This window comes from Puma concolor, chromosome B1 (genome assembly GCF_028749965.1).
Source record: "Puma concolor isolate L17-30 chromosome B1, mPumCon1.1.hap2, whole genome shotgun sequence".
In the NCBI taxonomy this organism is placed as follows: domain Eukaryota; kingdom Metazoa; phylum Chordata; class Mammalia; order Carnivora; family Felidae; genus Puma; species Puma concolor.
The window spans coordinates 27,452,781-27,474,968 of record NC_141670.1 but is presented as its reverse complement, the minus strand read 5'-3'; the positions used below and the strand labels follow the sequence as shown (position 1 = coordinate 27,474,968).

The 22,188-nt window shown below is 52.8% G+C and overlaps 1 protein-coding gene and 1 long non-coding RNA gene across 2 annotated transcripts; one reads left to right on the top strand and one right to left on the bottom strand.

Moving 5' to 3' along the window:
- Positions 1 to 527: 527 nt before the first annotated feature.
- LOC147581521 (uncharacterized) lies at positions 528 to 4,919 on the bottom strand. Its single transcript, XR_015249992.1, has 2 exons — positions 3,506 to 4,919; positions 528 to 677 (listed from the first exon to the last, which is right to left on the bottom strand). It is a non-coding gene; the product is annotated as an uncharacterized LOC147581521 (long non-coding RNA).
- Positions 4,920 to 5,779: 860 nt separating this feature from the next.
- On the top strand, positions 5,780 to 21,642 carry DUSP4 (dual specificity phosphatase 4). Its single transcript, XM_086703353.1, has 4 exons — positions 5,780 to 6,724; positions 15,601 to 15,746; positions 16,742 to 16,961; positions 17,614 to 21,642. Exons 1-4 carry the CDS (start codon positions 6,292 to 6,294, stop codon positions 17,997 to 17,999), a joined length of 1,185 nt encoding a protein of 394 aa, XP_086559479.1. The 5' UTR covers positions 5,780 to 6,291; the 3' UTR covers positions 18,000 to 21,642.
- The last annotated feature ends 546 nt before the right edge of the window (positions 21,643 to 22,188 follow it).

Below are 22,188 nucleotides of genomic sequence, written 5' to 3'. Positions count from 1 at the left end.
ATAAACAAGAACAACAACAAAAAACCCCAACTAACATCAATTAAAATTAAATGCTTTTTCTCTTGTTAACCTATCTTTGTCAGTTTAATCTGCAAGCCCCAGGTACAAACCTAAGAGGGTAGAGGAAAGATTTTTTTCATCTCCTACAGTTTTGATGAGAGTTAACCAACTGTTACACAAATAAAACCTCAATGAAGCCAAAACATGGAAGCAAAGAATAGCATAAACATCTAATAGTAAGGACACACACTCCCCACACTTACTGGGCAGGAAGGACCATGCCCAGGACCGTCTGCAGATTGAATGTGGGGTATCAGTGGATAATGATGATCTGGAGCTAAGGTAGCAATTATGGTAGCAAGTAGGTAGAATGACATAGGTTTTCTTGGTTGTTTTGTTTTGTTTTGTTTTTACTGTTTCTCTAATGAATAATGCTCCAAAGTCCAAGATTTTCTGTGATAGTGTTAATTTGGGGCTGTTCTGACTGCTTTCGATTAAAGAAGATTTATAAAACATATAAACAAATGTGATTTCATGTTTACCTCTTGGTAAGAATTTTTATAGAAATAATTTCATAAGTCCAAAAATCTTTTCTGAGCGTGTACTCGACATTTGATTAGGCAAATATGTTCACCAAGGCTGGGTCCTTAGAAAGGTGATTTTGATATTTTGTTGTCCTAAAAAAAAAAAAAAGTAAGTATTACATTATTTTTCCTAGTTTTATAGATGGTAAAATTAAGATCTAGAACAACTGACTTGCTTGCGATGACGTCACTGTCACTAGAGTCAGGCTCACACTTAGGTTACCTGGCATCTAAGGTCAGCTCACTGTCCAAGGCATAGATTTTCTACAGAGTTTTTGCATCATCTTGGCTCTCTTGTAGCTTCAGACCAATCGCTCATCTATTTTTAGCAGGCAAAACCACTGGGGAAGAGAGAGGTTAACAAATGAAAGGAAAAGATGTAAGGCACAAGGACAGAATGAATGTCAGAGGTGGGATAAAAGTTAAAAAAGAAAAAAAAAGGACCTAACAGAGAAGTCAAGGATAACATTTAAGTAGATGAAATGCATTTTATTCGCACTGGCCTTTTCCTTCCATTTCCCTAATCCTGCAGTACTGTGCAATCCTTTTCTTTTCTGAATCCCCCTGGCATTTTATTTGTTTTTCCCTAATGATATTTATTAGATCCTTGCAATAACGTAAGGTGACATTCACACCCTGAGTAACCCGACTGAATTATAAACTCTTTGAAATTACAGTCAGTATTTTGGATAAGTTTGTTTCCCCCACCTTATTTCATGTGTTTGTTGAATAAATGTTATCAAGCTACTTGGGATATTAGCACTTGACAAAAAACATCTAAATAAAAACCACCAACTTTGCTCTCCATGAGCAAAAGAGGGCCAGATAGGAGTTAGAGACTGTTCCTGGTCTTGGGCATTTAGTGTGCCAGGCTCTGGGGAGGGAAAGGAGAAGGCTGCTGAGGTTTGGGCTTGGGGTTGACAGGAGGCTCTCCTGTGCATTCACACAGGGTGGGAAATGGACTAGACCTTAAAAACTGCCCTGCCCCAACTCTTCCATTTGCAGATGAGGAAACTGAGACCCATGGAGATTGTCTTGCCCAAGATCACAAAGCTACATGGTAGCGTAGCCTGGATTGAATAGTTTTCAAATAGATTAATGAACCAAGCAATGTATTGAAACCTTTCTTCAGAGACCCTAAGGTTAGAAACCTAGCATTTACAATTTTTTTTTTCAACGTTTTATTTATTTTTGGGACAGAGAGAGACAGAGCATGAACGGGGGAGGGGCAGAGAGAGAGGGAGACACAGAATCGGAAACAGGCTCCAGGCTCTGAGCCATCAGCCCAGAGCCCGACGCGGGGCTCGAACTCCCGGACCGCGAGATCGTGACCTGGCTGAAGTCGGACGCCTAACCGACTGCGCCACCCAGGCGCCCCACAGAAACCTAGCATTTTAAATCATTAGCAAGTGCTATAGTATTATGCATAGAAAGTAAATGTGACAAAGTCAGGTCTAAAACTTGAGGCTATGTTTTTGACATTGCTTGCTGATGTTCAGTCCAAATGCTGAAGAACATTCCATTGCTTTTAAGTTCTGACTTGATGAGCAGAGGTGGGCAGGGAAGGACAGACATACATGCCTCAATTCCATTTGTGTATGTTGCCTAAGAACATGCAGGGGGCACACACTTTTCTGCTGTGAGGAGCATGAAGACAGCTTTCCAGTCCTTTTGAGCGTTCTCACTGCCAGAGGAGAAGCTTCCCAATCAGCTGATGTAGGAAGCCTAACCAACAGGTCCTTGCAAAGCAGATCATTTCCGTGCCAAGTGAGAGAGTAATGAGCAAGGTAACTTCTCTGCTCAGGAAAGAGGAATCCACAGACCCTTTCTTTCCAATGCCACCTTGATTAATTCATTAATGGGTTTTCAGGCAAGTTTTATTCAGGCACTTTGGGACAGGGCAGTGAGTCAGAGGTTGGCATCGAAACCAGAATAGAAGCCATAGTCCTCTCTGGGGATCCTACTCTGGGCTTTAAATTCCCAGATCACACAACAACCTAATTGGAAAGAAATGTTCTTAAACAAGAGCAGGGGTTTTGCCAGGTCTGCCAGGGACTAATAAGGTCGGTCTAAGGACTGTCTGATGAAAGAGAAGTTGGATTTACATGTCACAGCGAATTTTTAAAGTATTTTCACCCGGAGGGTTACTGCTGAATATAAATAAAATCTCTCTCCTTGGGCAATCCCACACCAACTCCTGCAGATATGCCTTCCTTAATTAAATTAACTTTGAAATGACATTCAAACAATGTCTTCCTGCCAAACGCCTTTGTTTTCTCCAAGATCTACCTTATTGACAAGCTGTTTCACGAGGTTCCTTTGTAAACTGATTGTTTCCCATTCCCAGCCTGCACATTAATTGGAGAGGAGTTTTGACGTCTCTATAGCCGGTATCAGGTCTCACATTGCATTCATTTAACCGTGTACCAAATGGCCGGCACACTTACAATACCAAAAATTAAAAATGAAAAAAAAAAATTATCTAGGGTGGTTACAGAGAACCGGATAAATACAAAATTTAAATTTCATCTGCTGAAATTCACACGCCTGAGGGCTCCGGAATTTCCCAAGTTGAGGAAAGAATTTTTTTTTTTATTAGTCTCTCAAAAATCAGGCATTCGCATTTGCAATTAAAGCTGCTGCTGGCTTAAATACATTAAGTCCGAAGCTGCGGCTCCCCTCCAGGGTGCGGGCGCGCAGGCGCGGGCACGCAGACGTGGACACACACACACACACACACACACACACACACACCCGCCCACACCACCTTCCTTGTGAATTGCCTGCGGGATTTATGGGCTTCGCCACCACGGATTACTGTCAGGTGCAGAAAGCAAGCCTTTGTCCTTGGGCATTTTCCTCCTCCCCTCCCCCCCCCCCCCCCCCCCCCCCCCGCTCCCCCGGATTTGACGGTTATTTACCGGCCACGTGAGCGCTGGGCGGGGGTCGGGTAGGGGAAACAAAGGCTAGCTGAGCACGGCCAGTGTGGCCCAGGGACGGCTCCCCAGCTCCTGCGACACGTGTGACATTAGCCCAGACCTGCATCCGACTGAGAGGCTCCTCCAAGAGAAATCTCGTCCAAGCCCTTATAAAAGTGTCGCGTTTCTTGAGGCCGGGAGAGCGCTCAGTCAGCGGGCCGGGCAAAGCCGGGTTCCTGGGCCGCCCCGGACCTCCGGGACTTGGGCGGCTTCTTGGAAAGGGCGCACACTCCTGGTGTACCAGTGAGAGCGAGTGTTTAGACAGAGCCTTGCTGCCGCTCAGCAAATGAAAAACCGGACACAGGCCCCCTTTGCCCTCAGGAGGAAGTACAAACCCCTCCCCAACGGAGAGGTCACGCAGTGAGCCTTTGGCTGCTGACCTCCCCACCCGGAGTGCCTGGCGCCCAAGGGCCTGCCTCCCCGAGGCCTCGGTAGGTGCGCAGTTGTGGCCCCCTCCGATTAGCAGCAGCGTGCCGTGGGCGTTAAAATTTCGGAGGCACCGAAAAGTGATAAAAAATGCAGTGCTTTTTAAAACAAAATTAATTGCAAAAAAATTATATGAACAAAATATTAAATGCTAAGTAGAAACCGGATCAGTGCAGTGCCGTGCTGAGCCATTTTGTAATCCGAGGTAAAAGGAAGATCCCCTACTTGACCTGAGCCCGGGTATCAGGGGATTCGCGGCGCAGTAGGAGGGGAGCGCGGGTGGTAGGCCTCGGAAGCGGGGGGGCCCCCTCCCGAGGCCCGGCTGGGGAGTGGAGGAGGGGTCCTGGGGGCCCGGAGATGAGAGCCAGGGAACCGCTCTGCTAGTAACAAAGGCGGAGCGGAAGGCCGAGTTTGGGGCGGGAAGGACCCCGCGGCGGCCGTCGCTGCTTGGGTCGTGCTTCCAGGGGAGACCCAGAATGGAAGGCCCGACCCCGCTGCTACCGGGGCCGCGAGCGAGTCCTGTAATTCCCCCGCTCGGTGGTTAATTCTCACTAACAAGATTTGGCAAGATGTCGGGCGAATAATTTTTGGCTTGTGTCGTGTCCCCACCGCGGCGCGCACAAACCCCATGCCAAAAGCGGCCTCTGGGATATTAAATGCCTAAGTAAAACTGGGGGCGGGAAAAATGCTACATGACCTGGAAAGAGAGATGCATGGAAACCTGAATCACCCTCAGAACTTATTCAATCCTTTACGCATCAATTTCTCAGGGTCTAGCTTCGCACCAAATGTAGACCGTAACTGTCATTCCCTGAGAAAACAATTCACATGCATGCAAGATGAGGTGAAGACTTTTCCAAAAGCCTAAAACGTCGGGTTTTCCCCCCACCGGGATTCAATAAACATCTTTAGGAAGCGTGGACGGGAGTGGCACCCCTACCTTCCTCCATAGAAACAGCATTCCGGCAATTAATGCCTCCCTCTGGGTCGTAAAGCAACAAACCCAACACCTCACTACTACTGGGCTGCGGGGCAGGAGGGCTTTTCTCTTTCATCTTGTAAGTTAGGGCTTGCCCACGTTCTCGGGAAGCTATAAAGCTGATTTAATGGCTTGAGATGAAAATCGATCACGCTAGTGCAGAAGCTAACGTCTGAGGAGTCGCTTTGACAAAACGACCGGCCGGGCGGAACGCACTCCGTAAGCCCCGGGCGAGGAGGTCCCCGGCCATGCCCGCTGGGCAGCGGGGCAACGCTGCCCTCTCCACTTCGGTTCGCGGGAGGAGACCTGCGAGGCTGCTAAGGGGAAAGCACGGGGGCAAAAAGGAATGAAACCTCCAAAACCGAGCCCCGGCCGCCGTTAGGCCGGCTTCCCGGCGGGCCGTTTTCCGTACGCCGAACGCCGCATCGCCGCGGCGGGGAGGAATGGCTGGACTGCCACTAGGGTCCGGGCGGGACGCGTGCCGAAGAGGCCGGGGCCGGCCGGCGGGCTGCGACAGGCGCTGCCGCGTTCCATTCACAAAGTCCTGGCGCGGCCGCTCGCCTGCCGGTCGGAGGCCGCCTCCCTCTTCCTCTAGGTCTCGGTTTTATGAATGGGCCTGAAGGCGAGCGCCGAGCGCCCTGTTTACTCTGCTCTTTGTGACGTCGCGTTCCCATGACTGGGCGCAAGCGGCCCGCGCTCCATTCACGCGCAGGGGAGGGGGCAGGGGAGGGGCAGGCGGGGCCGAGGGAGCAGGCGCGGGGCGGGGAGCCGGCGCGGGGGGCGGGGGGGAGGGCGCGAGGCCCAGAATGGCAAGGGGCGGGGCCTCTCGAGGTAGTAATGAATCTGCCCCCTCCCGGGGGAGTGCAGAGGAGCATTAATACATCTACAAGCTAAAGAGGAAACTCTGGCTGGGGCAGTGCGCGGAGCTCCGGCTGTCGGTGGCGAGCGTCAGCGGTCCGAACGGCAGCGCCGGTGGCGGCTACGGCGGCAGCGGCACAACGGGCAAAATACAATAGAGGCAGCAACAGAAGGGAGCCCCGGTGGTCCTCTCTCCCATAAACACACTCCCCTTCACCTTCCCCTCAGCACCGCGCGCGGTGCCGCCCGGTGCCCGAGGCCGCTCGGACTGCTATGTAACCGCGAGACTGCTGGAGGAAGGGGACCGGGGACAAGAGGCTCGCCCGTGGGAGGCCGTGGGGGCCAAGTTTGCGGCCACTTCTGCACGCGCTTCCCTTAGCCCCCGCTTGCCCCCTCCTGCAGCCCAACTGGCCCGGGTCCCTTCGCCTCCTCCTCGCGTGCCCAGCAGCCGCGGTTCCCGGCGACCATGGTGACGGTGGAGGAGCTGCGGGAGATGGACTGCAGCGTGCTCAAAAGGCTGATGAACCGGGAAGAGAACGGCGGCGGCGCGGGCGGCAGCGGCAGCCACGGCGCCTTTGGGCTGTTGAGCGGCGGCAAGTGCCTGCTCCTGGACTGCAGACCGTTCCTGGCGCACAGCGCGGGCTACATCCGAGGCTCGGTCAACGTGCGCTGCAACACCATCGTGCGGCGGCGGGCCAAGGGCTCGGTGAGCCTGGAGCAGATCCTGCCCGCGGAGGAGGAGGTGCGCGCCCGCCTGCGCTCCGGCCTCTACTCGGCGGTCATAGTCTACGACGAGCGCAGCCCGCGCGCGGAGAGCCTCCGCGAAGACAGCACCGTGTCGCTGGTAGTGCAGGCGCTGCGCCGCAACGCCGAGCGCACTGACATCTGCCTGCTCAAAGGTAAACTCTGGCGCCGGGGCGCGAGCTGGAGGGTAGGTGTCGCGGGGCTTGGCGGCCTGCGCCTTAGTGGGCAAGGGAAGAAGTAAGTGCCTGGAGGGACTCGTGGCTGCGTGGGTACCCACGCACTCCTTTGTGCGTGCTGTTTTGCATGGGTTTGCAAGGTTTTCGTGCGTTTGTGTGCAAGTGCGAGCGCCTGAAGTCCTCAGAGACGGTGAAGGTGCGTTTCCTCTGTCACCTGCAAGTCGGGACTCTTCCTGGAGACTGCATTTATTTACGCTCACTAACCGCAGATCTCTTAGGCGTAGTGGCTCCACTGCGTTGCCCACCCATATATAGTCCAGGGAGGTGATCCCGGTGCTAGTGTGCGGGTGGGGAAGGTCAGGCCTGTCGTTTTGGCGTGCTCGGGCCCTGCACTGAGTCCGACCCCTTGAACCCGAGAGGTGGGGAATACGGTGAAGAAGGGCGAGCGCCGAGGTGGGATCGGCTTGGTAAATGCAGAAAGGAAGATCGGATTGCGGACATTGCGTGGAGCTATCTGCTGCCCAACTCCGAGCTCCGCCTGGAAGGTGGCCAACTTCTCCCGCCTCGGGCTAGACCCCAGCTCCGGGAGCGGGGGAGGGGGGAGGGGCGGGAGGACTGAGTTTCGGGGAACTCGAGACGCGAACGTGCCCCTTAAGTTCAGGCCGCGGAGAAGTACGACCTTTTGTTCAGACGGGGTTCTCGACTGTCTTGTTAGCGCGTGCTTGACTTAAGTGAAACCTGGCTAAACTCTTCGGGGACGGGAGTTCTGGTCAAATCTGGAAGTCAGAAACCCCCAAAGGACCGCGTGCTATCTAAGTAACTGGAGGGCCGGTGCCCCGGCCGCACCTGCCGGGCCTCGTCGGGTCCCGGTCCCTGACGTTTCTCGGGTGGGAGAGCGGACAGGACGGGGTGTGGGTAGGGGCGCCCCTGCCGCGCTGCGCCCCGTCTTCCCACTGCCGCATTCCGCGCATTCTTTCGCCCGCGTCCGGTCCTCGCCTCCGAACCCGAGAGGCTTTTCAGACCCTGGCCTTCAAAGAGCCGCTCCTTTCCCTGCCGGCGTCCTTCGCCTCCTCCCTCCTTTCTTTCCCCTCCGGACCTGCTCGCCCCGGAGGAAGGGAGGTGGTGGAGGGAGGAGGGGCGGAAACCTCTCCCCACCGCCCTTTCCAAAAAGCACAACAAAACTGCTCAGTGCCGCCGAGCCGGGTTCGCCCCTGCCGAACAGCGGGGGGCTTTGTTCTCGGCAGTTGTTTCCTGGCCATTTGACCTGTCAGCTGCTGGGGAAATGCTGCTGTTGACCTTTGGTTGAACTACTAAGGCGATTTTGCTGATATTTCTTTCTCTGTGAGAGCTGCCTTTTGCACCTCCGATCCAGCCTAATCTTCCTTTTTTCTCCCCAAAGCGCTTTAAGAGAAAGTGCCGGGAAGGAGTGGCACCGGAAGGACCGGCGAGCCGGGCTCCTGGGACTCGGCGGCCTCGCCTGCCTGGGGGCCGAGCTGTGCCCGGAGCGCCCGGCAGACGCACGTCCGGCTTCCACCCGTGGGGGTCCGGGCTGCTGAGCGCGCCTCCCCTCCCCTGCCTGGTGCCGGCGTCCATGGCGACAATGGGAGAAATTTCTCCCGGGAGATAGCCCTTTCGGGTGGCACGGGCTGCACTCCGAGCCGCGCTGCCCTGGATCCCTCCTGATGGAGAGCCCGAGCCTGTGCCTTCCTTCGCGGGCTCGGAAGCCAGGGCTCTTCTCGAGGTGGTGCAGATCCACGTGGAGGCTGGCTGCGTTTTGTTTTTCTTCCTGGAAGAAACCCGTAGGGGATCGCCCTAGAGCCGCAGCTCGGTCGGGGACCTTGACCCCTGGGCTTCCGGGCTCCAGGACGCTTAAGCCCCTGGGAGGGAGGCGTGCTTTTAAGGTTTCCTCCTCCCGCTGGTGGCACCTCCCTGGACCCGCAGGGGAGAGCCCAGAGCCAGATCCGTTAGGCTGCTGGGCGCGAGGCTAATGTTAAAGACTGAGTAGGGCAGAAGCCTCTGGGTAAAATGACAGTTCTCTGGTCGTTGGCGAGGTCCCTGGAGGGAGGAAAAGGAGCCATCTAACGGCTCTTTCCTATTGGGCCCTGCACTGCTTCCTGTTGTCTGACCTGGGGTGGTGGGGAGGCCTACCTTCCGCTTCTCAAAGTCGATATCCTTTAGTATCTAGGCCTGGGCGGCAGGTTGAACTAATGCCTCTTCTGGAACAGGCCAGGGGGAGTAGGCAGGACACTCAGCTGAACAGCTGTGTCTTCTAAGGGAAAGGAGCCTGCTTTGGAAGCAGCCGCCTGAAATTCAGTGGTGGTGGTGGTGGTGAGGGGCTTGTTCTGTAGCGATGGTAGAAGCTGCCAGGTTCACAGGGTCGTATGCTGTTAACCTGGCTTCTTTTCATATGTGTGCTAAGCAGAAGAAGTGTTAATTAACACCGTTTCTCTTCCTTCCCTTGGTCCTCTAATGAAAAGGCATCCCTAGTGAGTTGAGGGAGAACCTCAAGTGTCTGCTCCCACACCGCTGGAAGAGGACAGCCATGCCTCCTAAGTTCTAGTGGAGAAGCCAGTAAAATGGAGAAAATGTGGGTTCATGGAAGGGCACTCTGGGGGCGGAGAACTAATGGGAAACTGGGGAGGAAAAGCCCCTTAGATTATCTTTAGTAAATGCCTAAATTGATTCAGTGTTGGGTAATTTGGTTCCCATCGGAGTTGTTCATTTTAATTTCCATCTAATGGGACTTTCTGTATATCTCATTGCACATGTGGTGGGGAATGTGAAAGGAAAAGTGGCCAGACCCGACTGTTCTCTGCCAACCTACAGGAACAGAAAAACAGAATATTTTCAGAAGTTATATTATCCTTTCCAGCCAAAGGCTATCTAATTCTACCAACTAATTGTGTTTAATAATCTGAGTTTTCTATTTCTGCCACGTGGACGTGCGTTGGTAGAAATGAGTTAGCTGCAGGTGGTTAACTAACACCACATGCAAGAATTCGTAGTTAAGAGTAAATGTTACTTAATACCAATAAAATGCTGCCTGGCCTTTACATTTCCTAAATGTTATCCCAAGTTTTGCTAAGAACGATAACCTTAAATCACTACACTCTCTGGTCTTTTTGCTAGTAGAAGATTCCCATTGGGGCAAATCTTCCCCCCACCCCCACCCCCCAACTTTAAGCTCATTTTATTTAAAGTCCTGTAAGGCATTTTGGGGGAAAGTTTAGAAATTTCAGCTTTTCAGATTTCATTAGAATACACACCTCCTTTGAACTCCCTTTCTTTCCTTGATAGCTCCTCAGATGAGGGTTTTAGACTCTGGTCATTAGAGAAGGACAAAAAGGGCATTTTCTTACCCTAATATCTTACTTTTCTCCTGTCTCAAATTCATCTCAGCTCATGACTTTTGTCCGTTCTTTAAGTTCTGATTTAAAAGTTGTCCTGGCCCTGTCTTGAGGCAGTGGGACGATCAATTAGATATCAATTAGATAGCTTCTCCCTCCAGGTTGGGACTCACATACACTGTAGTCCTAAGGCCTGACCCTACAGACTGTGACATTACACTTTCTGTAGGAAACAGCCCCCAAGGCCAATGACGGAGTGGGGGGAGCGCTCAGCCAGCAGCTGAGCTGGGTCTTGTCTCTCTCTGTCTCCATTTCCCTGGCCCATCCTAGTCCCCCAGGAGGTCAGTGGCAGCAGACAGCAAACCCCGGCTGGGGGGGGGGGGGGGAGGGAGGAATGACGTTGCACACCTTTTGACCCAAAGAGAAACGGACTGGCCTTTCTTCTTATAAATATGATACAGTGCCCGTGCCAGCCAAGGATTGAGAGCATTAGAATTACACACAACGGCAGGCCTTAGAGCTAATCTCTCACCTCTGTTGTCATTCGTTGAAGAATGACCCCGAGCGAAGCAAACTCCTCCGACCTGGATATTTCCAATCAACAAAAGTAACAAAAGACCGGGTGCAGGTATCAATTGAAAGTGAAAACCCTATCACTAGGAAGCCTATCACAGGTCCCTTGGGCTTGTCCTGAGGGCTTATAGGAGAGACGGGCTACACTGGGAACTGAGGGAAGGTGGCTTTTCCAAGGAGCCAAGAAATTCCTTTAAAAAATCAGAACATCTGAAACCAGATAGCCAGTTTCCTTACTGGGAGGCAGTTGCCGCCTGACAAAGGAAGTTTGACAGGAAGAAAAGTTCACTCTCCAGCGGAAGGCAGCACCAGCCAGCTTGCTGAATGTAGCAGATAGCCCAGAAGGACTGGGAGGGACCGTGAACCAGCTCCAGCTCCAGGGTGGCATTAAGTGTCAGCCAGCTGGCCCAGGACGCACAGGTCTGTGTGTGGGGTCCCAGAGTGGGAAGCTCACTTAGGTAAATCTTCAGCACTGCTCAGCGTTTACGTGGGTGCTTACTAAGTTAACACCCACATCAACGGGAGTTCTCAAAGTCAAATGACCCCAGACTTTCTTGCTGGGCAGCGTTTGGCTCGTACTGATAATGAAGTCCCAGGAGAGCAAGCCCCTGTCTGTGAACGGGTGACATTCTGAGTGTTTGAGAGAGGGTGACTGGAAGAGCAACAGCCATATTAAGATCTGTGACCACTGTCCCCACCAAATGACTGGCTTCCCCATCACAGACCCCACTAAGAGCCCTACTGTGGTGATGTGATCGGCACTGCACCAGCCTGTCCTTTCTAGAGCACTTTTATGCGCACCGTCGCAGCCCTGCATGGACGTGTGGACAGTGGGTCATCCTTTTCAGTAAGCTGTGACAGTTGTCTTGCTTTGTATGAGAAAAAGAGCGTGGAGTTCAGCTAGCCATGATGTGGTTATCCCTCAAAAAAAGTTGGGGGGGTATTATATTTTCTTCCCTCTAGACACTCGCGTTTCAAAATTAAGATGAGAAAATGAGAGCTTTAAGACCAGAAAGTCTATTATTTTTTCTTTAAATTTTCTTTTCTTAACGTTTTATTTATTTTTGAGACAGGGAGAGACAGAGCATGAACAGGGGAGGGTCAGAGAGAGAGGGAGACACAGAATCTGAAACAGGCTCCAGGCTCTGAGCTGTCAGCACAGAGCCCGACGTGGGGCTCGAACTCCCGGACCGCGAGATCATGACCTGAGCCGAAGTCGGCCGCTCAACCGACTGAGCCACCCAGGCGCCTCCAGAAAGTCTATTATTAAGAACATGGGAAAAACAGGTCAAAATTAGTCAGAATATCTGTTATGGAATTACATCCAATTGGAGCTACACAAAATAGGCGGAAAGTCATTGGTGTATGTGTCATGAAACTGCATTCAGAAGCTAGAAATGCAGATCTCAGACACCTGCTTTGCAGAGAAGTTTGTGACATTTAGAATCGCAGAGTATCAGAAGTTAAAGATGATAACAGTCTGAAATCCTTGCATCGTGACCCCGTAGGGATACAGATACACCTGAAACCAGAGGCCCATGAACCTCTACCTTCTTTAAATGCAGTGGATTCTAGAAGTTTCTATCCTGTTGTGTTTCCTTAAATAAAGAGTCTAGTCATGACTCTTTAGTGGCAACCTGTAGTTTGAAAAACACCAGTGAGACGCGGAGTTTGGTGAAATGTCACGAGTGTCCAGATCCTTTCTGTTTCTACATGTGTCTTCAATGGGATGAAACCAGCAGTCTTTGCCTCCCCCGGGAGAAGGACCACCAGGAAGGCAGAGATGGGCACACAGCAGGGTCGGCTCCCGGTGGCCAGACTAGCAGGTGGCTTCGAGGCCAGTGGCCTGAACGCTGGCACTGCCCTTACCTGAGGTTGCCCTGTGCCTCAGTTTCCTCATTTGTAAAACTGGGGCCAGTCACCCCTCAAGGACTGCTGCTTGGGAAGAACCTGGCACATAGTGAGCATTTCCTCTATCCCTTTTAGTAACGTGGAGCCGATACCCGGCGTGGACGTGCTGGTCTTGTGGAGTGTGGACGTGGGTGGTTCCTCACTTGCAGCCTTCCGTCCCTGCCACCCCGCCTGCCACCCCGCCTGCGTGCTCTGGGGCTGTCCTTCTGTGCTGCGCGCAGCCGAGGTCCCAGCCCGGTGCCGCTCTCCACCCGCAGGAAGGAGCTCCTTGGGTGCAACTCTTCATAACGGTCAGCCACAGACCCTCCAGAGCTAGCGACAGCTCAGGAGGGAGAATCCCTTCCACGGCTGCCTGCCTGGGACACTCCAGTCCCTCAGGCAAATCTGCTTGTTCACTTGGTTCCTTTCTGCTTGTTCTTTAAAGAGCTGCCAAAGGGAACGGACCTCAGTAATCCTGTTTCTGCTCCACTCTAATGCTGCCTTCTCCCGCCCTCTCTGCCCTGTTATGAGAGGCTTGGGGGTGGTGTGGATGACAAATGGCCCCCCTTCAAGCCTGGCCTGGCCCCCCGGGTCACCTCTGTCCCTCCCAGTTGGCTGCTCGCCCCCTGCCTGCCACACCCCGAGGGCATCGGCCAGCTCGGGAGCCTTCTGGGCTGTGGGTGCTGTGCCACCTGCGGGGCTGACTGAGGATCGACCTGGAGGCAGCAAATGTCCCCTATGGGGAAAGGTCCTGGAACTCAGGCAGTGAACTCAGCCCTTCTGCTGTCTAACTACCAGATCTCAAGACTGTGACTGGAAAAATAAGTAAAGTCCAGGAGGAGAGGGCTGTCCAGAGTCTGGGAAATTGCCCGTAATGCTGGAGTCCCCTTGTAAGTGCCAGAAAAGGAAGTCTTCGTTAGGTGCCTCCCCGAGGCCAGGTGCAGAGCACTGGCTGTTCCAATCAGTCCTCAGAGGATGCCAGGTGCGGATGTCTCATCACACTTTACAAGTGAGGGAGAGGCTCAGAGAGGTTCGATGACAGCCCCAGGCCACACACCTTGATGACTTAACCAGGTTGGGATTCAACGCAGGCCTTTTCAGTCTGGTGCCCTGTCCCGCACCTTCTCAGCAATGGAAAGGACATTGTGTGTTGACCACTCTGAGGCTCCTCCTACTTCCGCTGCCCTTTGGTGGGGGGGGTGCTCTTCCTCGGTAACCTCACAGCCTAGCCCTGGCGCTCCTGTGTCTCCAGCACTCGCTTTCAGGGGGGCAGCGCTAGTCTGCCTGTCTGGGTGACAAGCTTTGGGAGCGCACCGCCCATGTCTTCCATAGCTTTGAAAACAGAATATTTGAACAGCTCAAATTACGTAATAAACACAGGAAATCATTTTACTTAAAAGTCTTTAAATCCTATAGAAACACATAGAGTAACAGCTAATGGCTTTGTATATAGGTGTTCAACAATGGTTTGTTGATTGATTGACTTCCCTTTCTGCCTTTCAAAGGGGAACATTTAAGGAAGTTTCCCAGAGTTCTACCTTAGGAACTTGAGCTAAAGACATTTGCTGGAAGAGCCATCTTCCCTCATTATTCACTACATTTGGGGCAGCAATGTTTGTAGCCTCGTAAAGAAAAGGGGGTGCTAATGGGAAGGAGGGGTGCCCCTGTGCTGAGATGACCAGTAAGGCCACCAATGCGCCCGAAGCTGCCAGTACTGGGCCCTTTCCTCCGGGGGAAGCTGGTTATTGTGACTCAGCAGGAGCCAGGCCTGTGACCAGAGAGATCTCCATTTATATCCCGAGGGAGGGAATGGAGGGGAACAGAGAGGAAGAAATGTATACCCTGTTCTGTAAGCCTTATGATGTGGCGAAGAAGCATTCCCTTCTTCTGCAAAGCAGAATTTTCTAGGGCTGGGATCTGGGCAAGTGATTGACTAACTGTCACATGTCTGCATGTCGGAAGGTTACCATAAATGTCTCTAGGAACCCGTGACACCATGCCGCTTACGCGTCAGGATTTAACGGTGCTAGCTACATTCGGGACTGTTGGTTGAATGGTCGCTTCACAACCTGTAGGCTCTCCTGAATGAATTTGTAATATGTTTCGGGTCCTATGGAAACTGCAAGATAAAAATGCAAGCAGGGCCACACAAGGACCGTGGATGCTAAGTTACTCGCAAAGCAAAGTCCCAGAACTGAGAGTAAATCGGATACTGACCAAGCGTTTCTCTTCTAGTGTTTCCTGCCCCTCTCCTGCCTCTCTGCCCTCCGCCAGCCAGCAGGAGCTTTTCGGCTTGGCACTAACACTATTCCAGAGAAGTCGGCCCTTTATCTCTTTTTACTTAAAAGACCTCCCTTCCCCGGAAGACGATCCCACAGATAACCATTCCAGAGCTTAGCAACTCGCAGGTCAGGAAATCCTGCCTTGCCCCAAACCTGTATGTAGCAAGAGGGATTTATATTTAAGCCCGTTTCCTCTTATTTTGGCCCCTTGCTGATGAACAGCTGTTCATGAGGCTGGGCGATTGGCATCTGTTCTGTTGCTGAGATCCAGAAGGGCTGGTGCCAGGGTAAATTTTTTTCCTTCTCTCCCGCATTGCAGAACCTCTCCAAAGGCAGGACTGGAGGTGGGGGATGACAGCCATCTTTGCAGGCCCCCGGGCCCAGCACCAGACTGCCTCGGGGCTCCTGGAAACACACAATGGCCAGTCTTCCATGCTTTGACATCACCCCAAGAAGCTGCCGTGGAAAGTCCCTTCTGCATATCCCCTGCACGTCGTCCTTTCTGTATCTGCCTCCCAAACCTAAGTCTTGCTCCTAAAACTTCCCTTCCAGCCTTCAGGATGCAGCCCCGGCCAAATGCGGCTCTCTGAAGGCTCCATAGCCGTGATCTCTGGGCCCACAGCGCCACCCGGTGGCCAATGTAGATCCGGCCGTTCCCAGCTTCCCAGCCGTTCTCCTCAGTCCAGGAGTCAGATTCAAGTACTTTTCTGGGGTTTTGCCGGCTTTGTGACTCTATTAACACCAACGTCTTTCTCTTTTACAGGTGGCTATGAGAGGTTTTCTTCCGAGTACCCAGAATTCTGTTCCAAAACGAAGGCCCTGGCAACCATCCCACCTGCTGTTCCCCCCAGCACTGCTGAGTCCTTGGACGTGGGCTGTGGCTCCTGCGGAACCCCGCTGCACGACCAGGTAGACCCGGGCCCAGAGCCTGGGAGAAAGGGGCAAGGGGAGGGGGTGAGGCGGGGGCAAGGGGGCTTATTTTCAGAGTTCTGCTTTGCAGAGGCTTTGGATCCAGTGCCTCAATTTGGGGAGAATGGAGTGAACCCTGAGTACTGGGGTGCAGTGTTAGGGAGGGTCCATTTGTTCCTTCCTTCCCTCTTATTGCCCTCATTTGGAAACATACAAAGACCTAACTTTCTGACTTTGCCTCTAACTTCACGTGCGGACACGCGGGGATTGCTGAAGCCAGTGCATGTGGGCTGTTGTGTAGAAAGAGCCAGGCCACCTTGCCGTGTACAAGCCAATTGCAGACGCCCAATGGACATAAATGGTTGGCCAACCCTCCCCCAAGAAAACCGGCTTAAGCTGCTCTGTGTCTTACCAGCCTTTGCACTTAGACGGAGAGGGAGTGGATTCATAGGGTCCAGCAAGTCTGGTGTCAGATCCCAGACCATTTGAGTTGGTCTGACTCAGAAAACGTCACGAATTGCAGCCCCCATTTCCTCATAGATCCCGCTTCTTGTCTGTGAGGCCGAAACAGCATCCGTTTCTAATGTGCCCTCGACCCCACAACAGACAGCGTGGCGCTGAGTTAGGTGTAGATTCGTGTCCTAAGTGGTGTGGCAAGGCCGGTGTTGTGTCTGCCACTTTATTTATCGAGGGGGAGGAGGGCTGCTTGAACCGGCAGGTGGGGCCCACGAGGCTTGACCTGTCCTGGCTTTGCCGCTCACAGCAGAGCGGAGCGTAAAGGCTAGAGAAGCCCACCGGGCCTGGTGTCCCGCCAGGAGCCCCAGCAGGCTAAGGGGAGACCCGGAAGGGCTGTGTCCACAGGCGTTCTCCCCTGGGCCTGTGAAAGCCCACCTCGCCCAGGTACCCTCCCGCCCTGTCCCAAGCACCCTGGCCATTTTCCTGGGGGCCTTACACTCACGATGTTGGGGGCACTCTGCCCTCTCTTTCTGGCGCAGGGGGGTCCTGTGGAGATCCTTCCCTTCCTCTACCTCGGCAGTGCCTACCACGCTGCCCGGAGGGACATGCTGGACGCGCTGGGGATCACGGCCCTGTTGAATGTCTCCTCCGATTGCCCGAACCACTTTGAAGGCCACTATCAGTACAAGTGCATTCCCGTGGAAGACAACCACAAGGCAGACATCAGCTCCTGGTTCATGGAAGCCATTGAGTACATCGGTAGGTTGGCTCTGGTGGTGCGGTGCAGGGTGCAGGCCGAGTGCAGGAGGTTGTGAGGGAACCACGGGTACTTGCCTGCGGAAGGAGGGACCGAAGGGGCGCGGTCGCCGGGGTGTGCCCCTTTCCCCTGTGCCTCTGAGGAAGGCTCACTGCCTGGATGCTGTGTTGGGTGGGGATAGGAAGAGAGACTCCCCAGCCGGGCCGTTAGCTTATCTAGGCAATAACGTTTTCCGTGCGTGGCTCCAGATGTCTAGATGATAAGGCTTTGGGGATGGGGAGGAAACAAATAAAGGGAGAACTGGGCCAGTGTTTTTGTTCCTGCACATGGAAATCCTTGAAGGTATGTTGGGATTTAACCGGCTTTACCATGCATTTTTCCCAAGCTTAGTGCATTTGTTTGGATCAGTCTCAAAAAAATAGCCCAGAATGGGTGGAAGGAATCCTAGAGTCCTTTGCGGTGGGCTTCCTCCTCCCCCTCCTCGGCCGCCAACGTTATTCCTGGACCTTCCTGGACCGGGAGTGCCCCTCCCCCAACACTCTTCCCCGCCCCCCACCCCCCCACCCCCCGCGGCGCCGCCCGCACCTGCCATCTGGTGGAGCCTGGGGACCGCGCGCGCGCGGGGCACTAACCGCATGGCGCTCTCTGCCCCAGATGCCGTGAAGGACTGCCGCGGCCGGGTGCTGGTGCACTGCCAGGCGGGCATCTCGCGCTCGGCCACCATCTGCCTGGCCTACCTGATGATGAAGAAGCGGGTGAGGCTGGAGGAGGCCTTCGAGTTCGTCAAGCAGCGGCGGAGCATCATCTCGCCCAACTTCAGCTTCATGGGGCAGCTGCTGCAGTTCGAGTCGCAGGTGCTGGCCACGTCCTGCGCCGTGGAGGCCGCCAGCCCCTCGGGGCCCCTGCGGGAGCGGGGCAAGGCCACCCCCACCCCCACCTCGCAGTTTGTCTTCAGCTTCCCGGTGTCGGTGGGCGTGCACTCGGCCCCCAGCAGCCTGCCCTACCTGCACAGCCCCATCACCACGTCCCCCAGCTGCTAGGGCCGCTCGGAGCCCCCCACCCCCACCCCGCGAGCCCGCCGGCCCCGCGGGGACTGACCAGCGTGGGGAGCAGGTGGCCAAGCTCCTCCCCCTTTGCTCCTCCTGGGCCAGCCTGGGGCCAGCTAGAATGGCAATAAGGACTTCGAATACACCTACTACGAGCAAACAAAACACTCCAACCTAGAGCAATAACGGCTGCGGCTGCCTCAGCGGGCAGGGAAGACCTTGGTTTGGTTTGTGTGTATGTTACTTTTCAGATAGGAATTTCTTACCTCATTTTTTTAAGCGGTAAGGCTTGAAGTTAGGAAACCCACAGATCCTGGCAAATGTGCCCACCCAGTTTTGTTAAGGTGGGGGGGAGGCGGGTGGGAGTGGGAAAGGGACAAAAAGAAAACAAGTTTGCCAGAAGTGCCTGGTTCTGTGTGCTTCGTCCTTTTTTTGTTCTTGTAACAGGTTTTTTTTTTTTTTTTTTTTTTGGTTGTTTTTGTTTTTTGGTCGATGTTTTGTGTTCTTTGACGAAATCTTATAGGACGTGGTTTTCCTTTTGAAGTCACCAACGGGTGAATAATTACGCTTCGTCATAAATAAAAGTATTTATTAAGAATTTCCTCAGAGTACGTAAGTACAAGGAGTCTAGTGACAGTGAATTTTGGGTATGTTTCTGTCGATGTCCCGCAGCGGAGCACGATAGCGTGCAAATGTCGAAGCAGTTAGAAGGGAAATGGCATCTCCCAGGTGTGGACAAGGTGGCGGGATAGACACCTGGGACTGGTTGCCACTGAGAAGCAGGCAGGGTGGGGTGGCAGGTGGAAGGAAGGTGAGGACTGCTGTTTGATGACTTTTGAGGCTGGTTCCTGGGCACATGGAACACTAAAGTGGCTTTACATCCCGACAGTACAGTCTTTTCTTTCTGAGGATGGGCGATCCAGTTGGCGGGAGCATGTTCTCACAGACCTGCCTGAGGACTTGCATATCATCTGTGATAAATGCCATGTTGTATAAGGTGCTCCTGAAAAATTGGGCGCAGTGGAGATTTTCCTCCAGGGAATCGCTGGGCCGGGCCATTGGGGAACCCAGCTAACTAGAGCCAGACGTGATGTGAATCCTGTGAGAGTAGAAGTACGCCAACAAATTCTTGCCTTTTTAAAATTCCCCGGCTTAGGTGAATATTTTTTAAAGGCCCTTATTTGAATAAAAAGAGGGGAATGGACACCATGTTTCAGGTCTAGGATGGAAGAGTGTGTGTGAGGAGCTGGGCAGACCCTTTGCTTGGGAGCTGGCTGCTGGGCTCCTGGAATGGGCACCGTGGGTGCTCGGGTGCCATTTTGGAATCCATTCTTGGGATAATGCCATTTGAAGGGGCCTTTCCAAACGGAGGTAAGGCTTTTTGAGGGAGAAGGATGTTGTGTGTGGGTTGGGCTTGGGGGGAGGGAGGAGGGAAGCTACATGTTACTTCAGTTGTAGTAGTGTGGAACAGTGTTGTTACTGAGTGCCAGCTTAGAGGTATTTGCAAACTTGTCTAGAAATGAGAGCATGTTTATTTTTTGGTTGTTTTTTTGTTCTTTGTTCTTTTGTTTTTTTGTTCTTTAGCCCCTTGTGAGTCTAGATCTAAATGAATATTCTTGCTCATCCGTAAATAACTTCAAGCCTCAATGTCAGAATCGTGTTGGAATGCTCTTTCTTATCCTGGCATCCCAGACAGGACCAGGTTCATTACATTTCCTTCCATAAACATGAACCTGTGCTGGCATCACTCATCCTGCCTTTGTCAAGCCCTGTCTTTGGGTGAGGCCAGAGTTCCCGCTTCCTGTTTTTAGAAAAGCCAAAGGCTCCCTCATTCCCTAGGAGCTGCCTGGCTGAATAGGGGTGAGGTGTGGAGGGGTTAAGATGCCTGGACAATGGACCTATTTAGAGGTGGCACAGCTGGCCATTCCCACTTTTTCCTTGATTCCTGGAGGTTGCTCTGTGTTTTGCAGTGAATGAGGTCCACTGGGTTCTGCAGCTGAGGGAGCCCTGGGTTCCAACAGCAGATGGACCTGGGGGGCAGGGTGGCTGTTGCAGGGGGAGGAAAAGTAACCTGGAACAGACTCACTTTCTATAGAACAAGTGCACATCCACCAAAACCTGTGTTTTCCCAGACTGGATTCCAACCATGTGGACAGACGGAGCTCAGGACCAGCCCCAGACACGTCTTCCCCCCACTTTACAATTCAAGTCTTCTGTCACTGTGTCAAACTGCTATTTATAAAGCCATTTTCTTTGTACTTGATGACAACGTGAGTCCCACAACTCTTAGAAATAAAAATAGGAAATTGGCTTGATAGGAAGAGGGGATTTGGGGGAGGTGGTCATAATTCTGCCATCAGAAGCCTCTTTGATGACTCGACATAACTCTAATGAAGACACCACCACAGGGTCAGTTCAAATGGTCAGGTGGGTTTCCATTGGCCTCTCTCCCATGAAGTGATTTCTGGTGATGCAAACTTTCTGTGATGGCCGGAAAACGTTGCCACTTTCACTGATTATCAGCCATGCTGTTGGCTACCTTGGATCTCCTCTAGAGACCAAGGGTTGCTGTCAGCTCCCAGAATCTTGTGTGACCAAGGGTGTTTGTGGATCGCTGAGGGTAACACACCTGACTTTCCCATGGAGACATACCAGGCTGAAAGTGCCACGAACAGGTGGCCGGGAGCTCACAGTCTCAGTCCTTTCCTCCTGAGGCCATTTTGGCTCAGGTGCTTGTTGGAACTGGATTCCAGAGTTTTCAACAAGGTTGGGATGCCATGAGAAAAAAATGTAAACATCCGTGGGAAAGTGGACAGACAGAGGAGGCAGGATGGTTGATCGGGATGGGAGTTGGCCACCAAGCCCAAAGTACGGAAGAGGTGGTTCACCTTGACTGTCCACCGGCATCAGCTGGGGAGTTTTGAAAACCTTGCTACCAGGCTATCCCAGACCAATTAAGCCAGGATTTCTGGAGCTGGGACCGAGGCATCCGTGTGTTTCTGAGCTCCCCAAGTGTGCCCCATGTGCGGCCAAGATGGGGAAAATGGCTTTGCTTTCTGGAAGGCTAGTCTTCATGACAGAACTAGCTTGTCCCGAAGAAACCACAACCAGGGGTTGGTCACTGGCTCAGCAGGGTCTTGCCACCCGTCCCAGCCTGGCTGCGGGACAAGATGGTTTCTATCAGGAGCTCAAGGAGCATGTGACCTCCTGAAGGGGCACCTCTCAGGCTCCTCGAAAGTCATCTGATCTGTGGAACGTTGTCGGCGAATTGAATACAGTGTCTGGACGTTGGGGTCTTTCCTTACATTTTCCTTGTTGAACAAGAAAGATGGGGAGTTTCACCTCTTGAAGATAACCCCGTCCCCGAAGGGCACCCTGCCTGTTCTTAGAGCTTATGAGTCATATGAGGAAGAGGCTTCTTCAAGACAGAGCAATGCAATACTTGTAACTTTTGTAAATAGCCCCGTCTTTCAGAGTGATGTCATTTCTACATTTGATATGCTTGTATTTCTGTAGGATGTATATAGTTTAGGGGATTTTTTTTGTTTGGTTTTGTTTTTTAGAAAAGTTGACATGTCTGTTTTTATTTATTGCTTGAAAAAGATCATTTGAAGAAAAATAAATACATTTTCAACCACCTCTGGCCTGGTTTATTCTTTCCTTGAAAACTGCTCTGCTGGGATGACTTGGAAGAGAAGGGAAGGACTGGGTCACTTAATGTGCGCTTAGTGACATTGACAGTAAGATGGTAGGCAGACTGGCTGGTAAAATCAGTGACCCCACTGTTCTCCCTGATGACCACTTGAGGACAGTGATGGTATTGCTGACGTGCATCTCTGAGAACCTGATTTCTCTAGGCACACTCCTATGGGAAGAATTCGACAGTGGAACACCTGGGTGGCTCAGTCGGGCCGGTGTCTGACTTCGGCTCAGGTCATGATCTCATGGTTTGTGAGTTCGAGCCCCGCATCGGGCTCTGTGCTGACAGCTGGGAGCCTGGAGCCTGCTTCGGATTCTGTGTCTCCCTCTCTCTCTGCCCCTCCCCCACTCACCCTCTGTCTCTCTCTCCTTCAAAAACAAACAGACAAACAAACAGAACAGTAAGAGACAGGGACTGTCCTTCATCTGAGAATCTCCTTAGGGCCAAGCACAGGATGAAGCGAAAAGGATGGCTCCTTGGTGG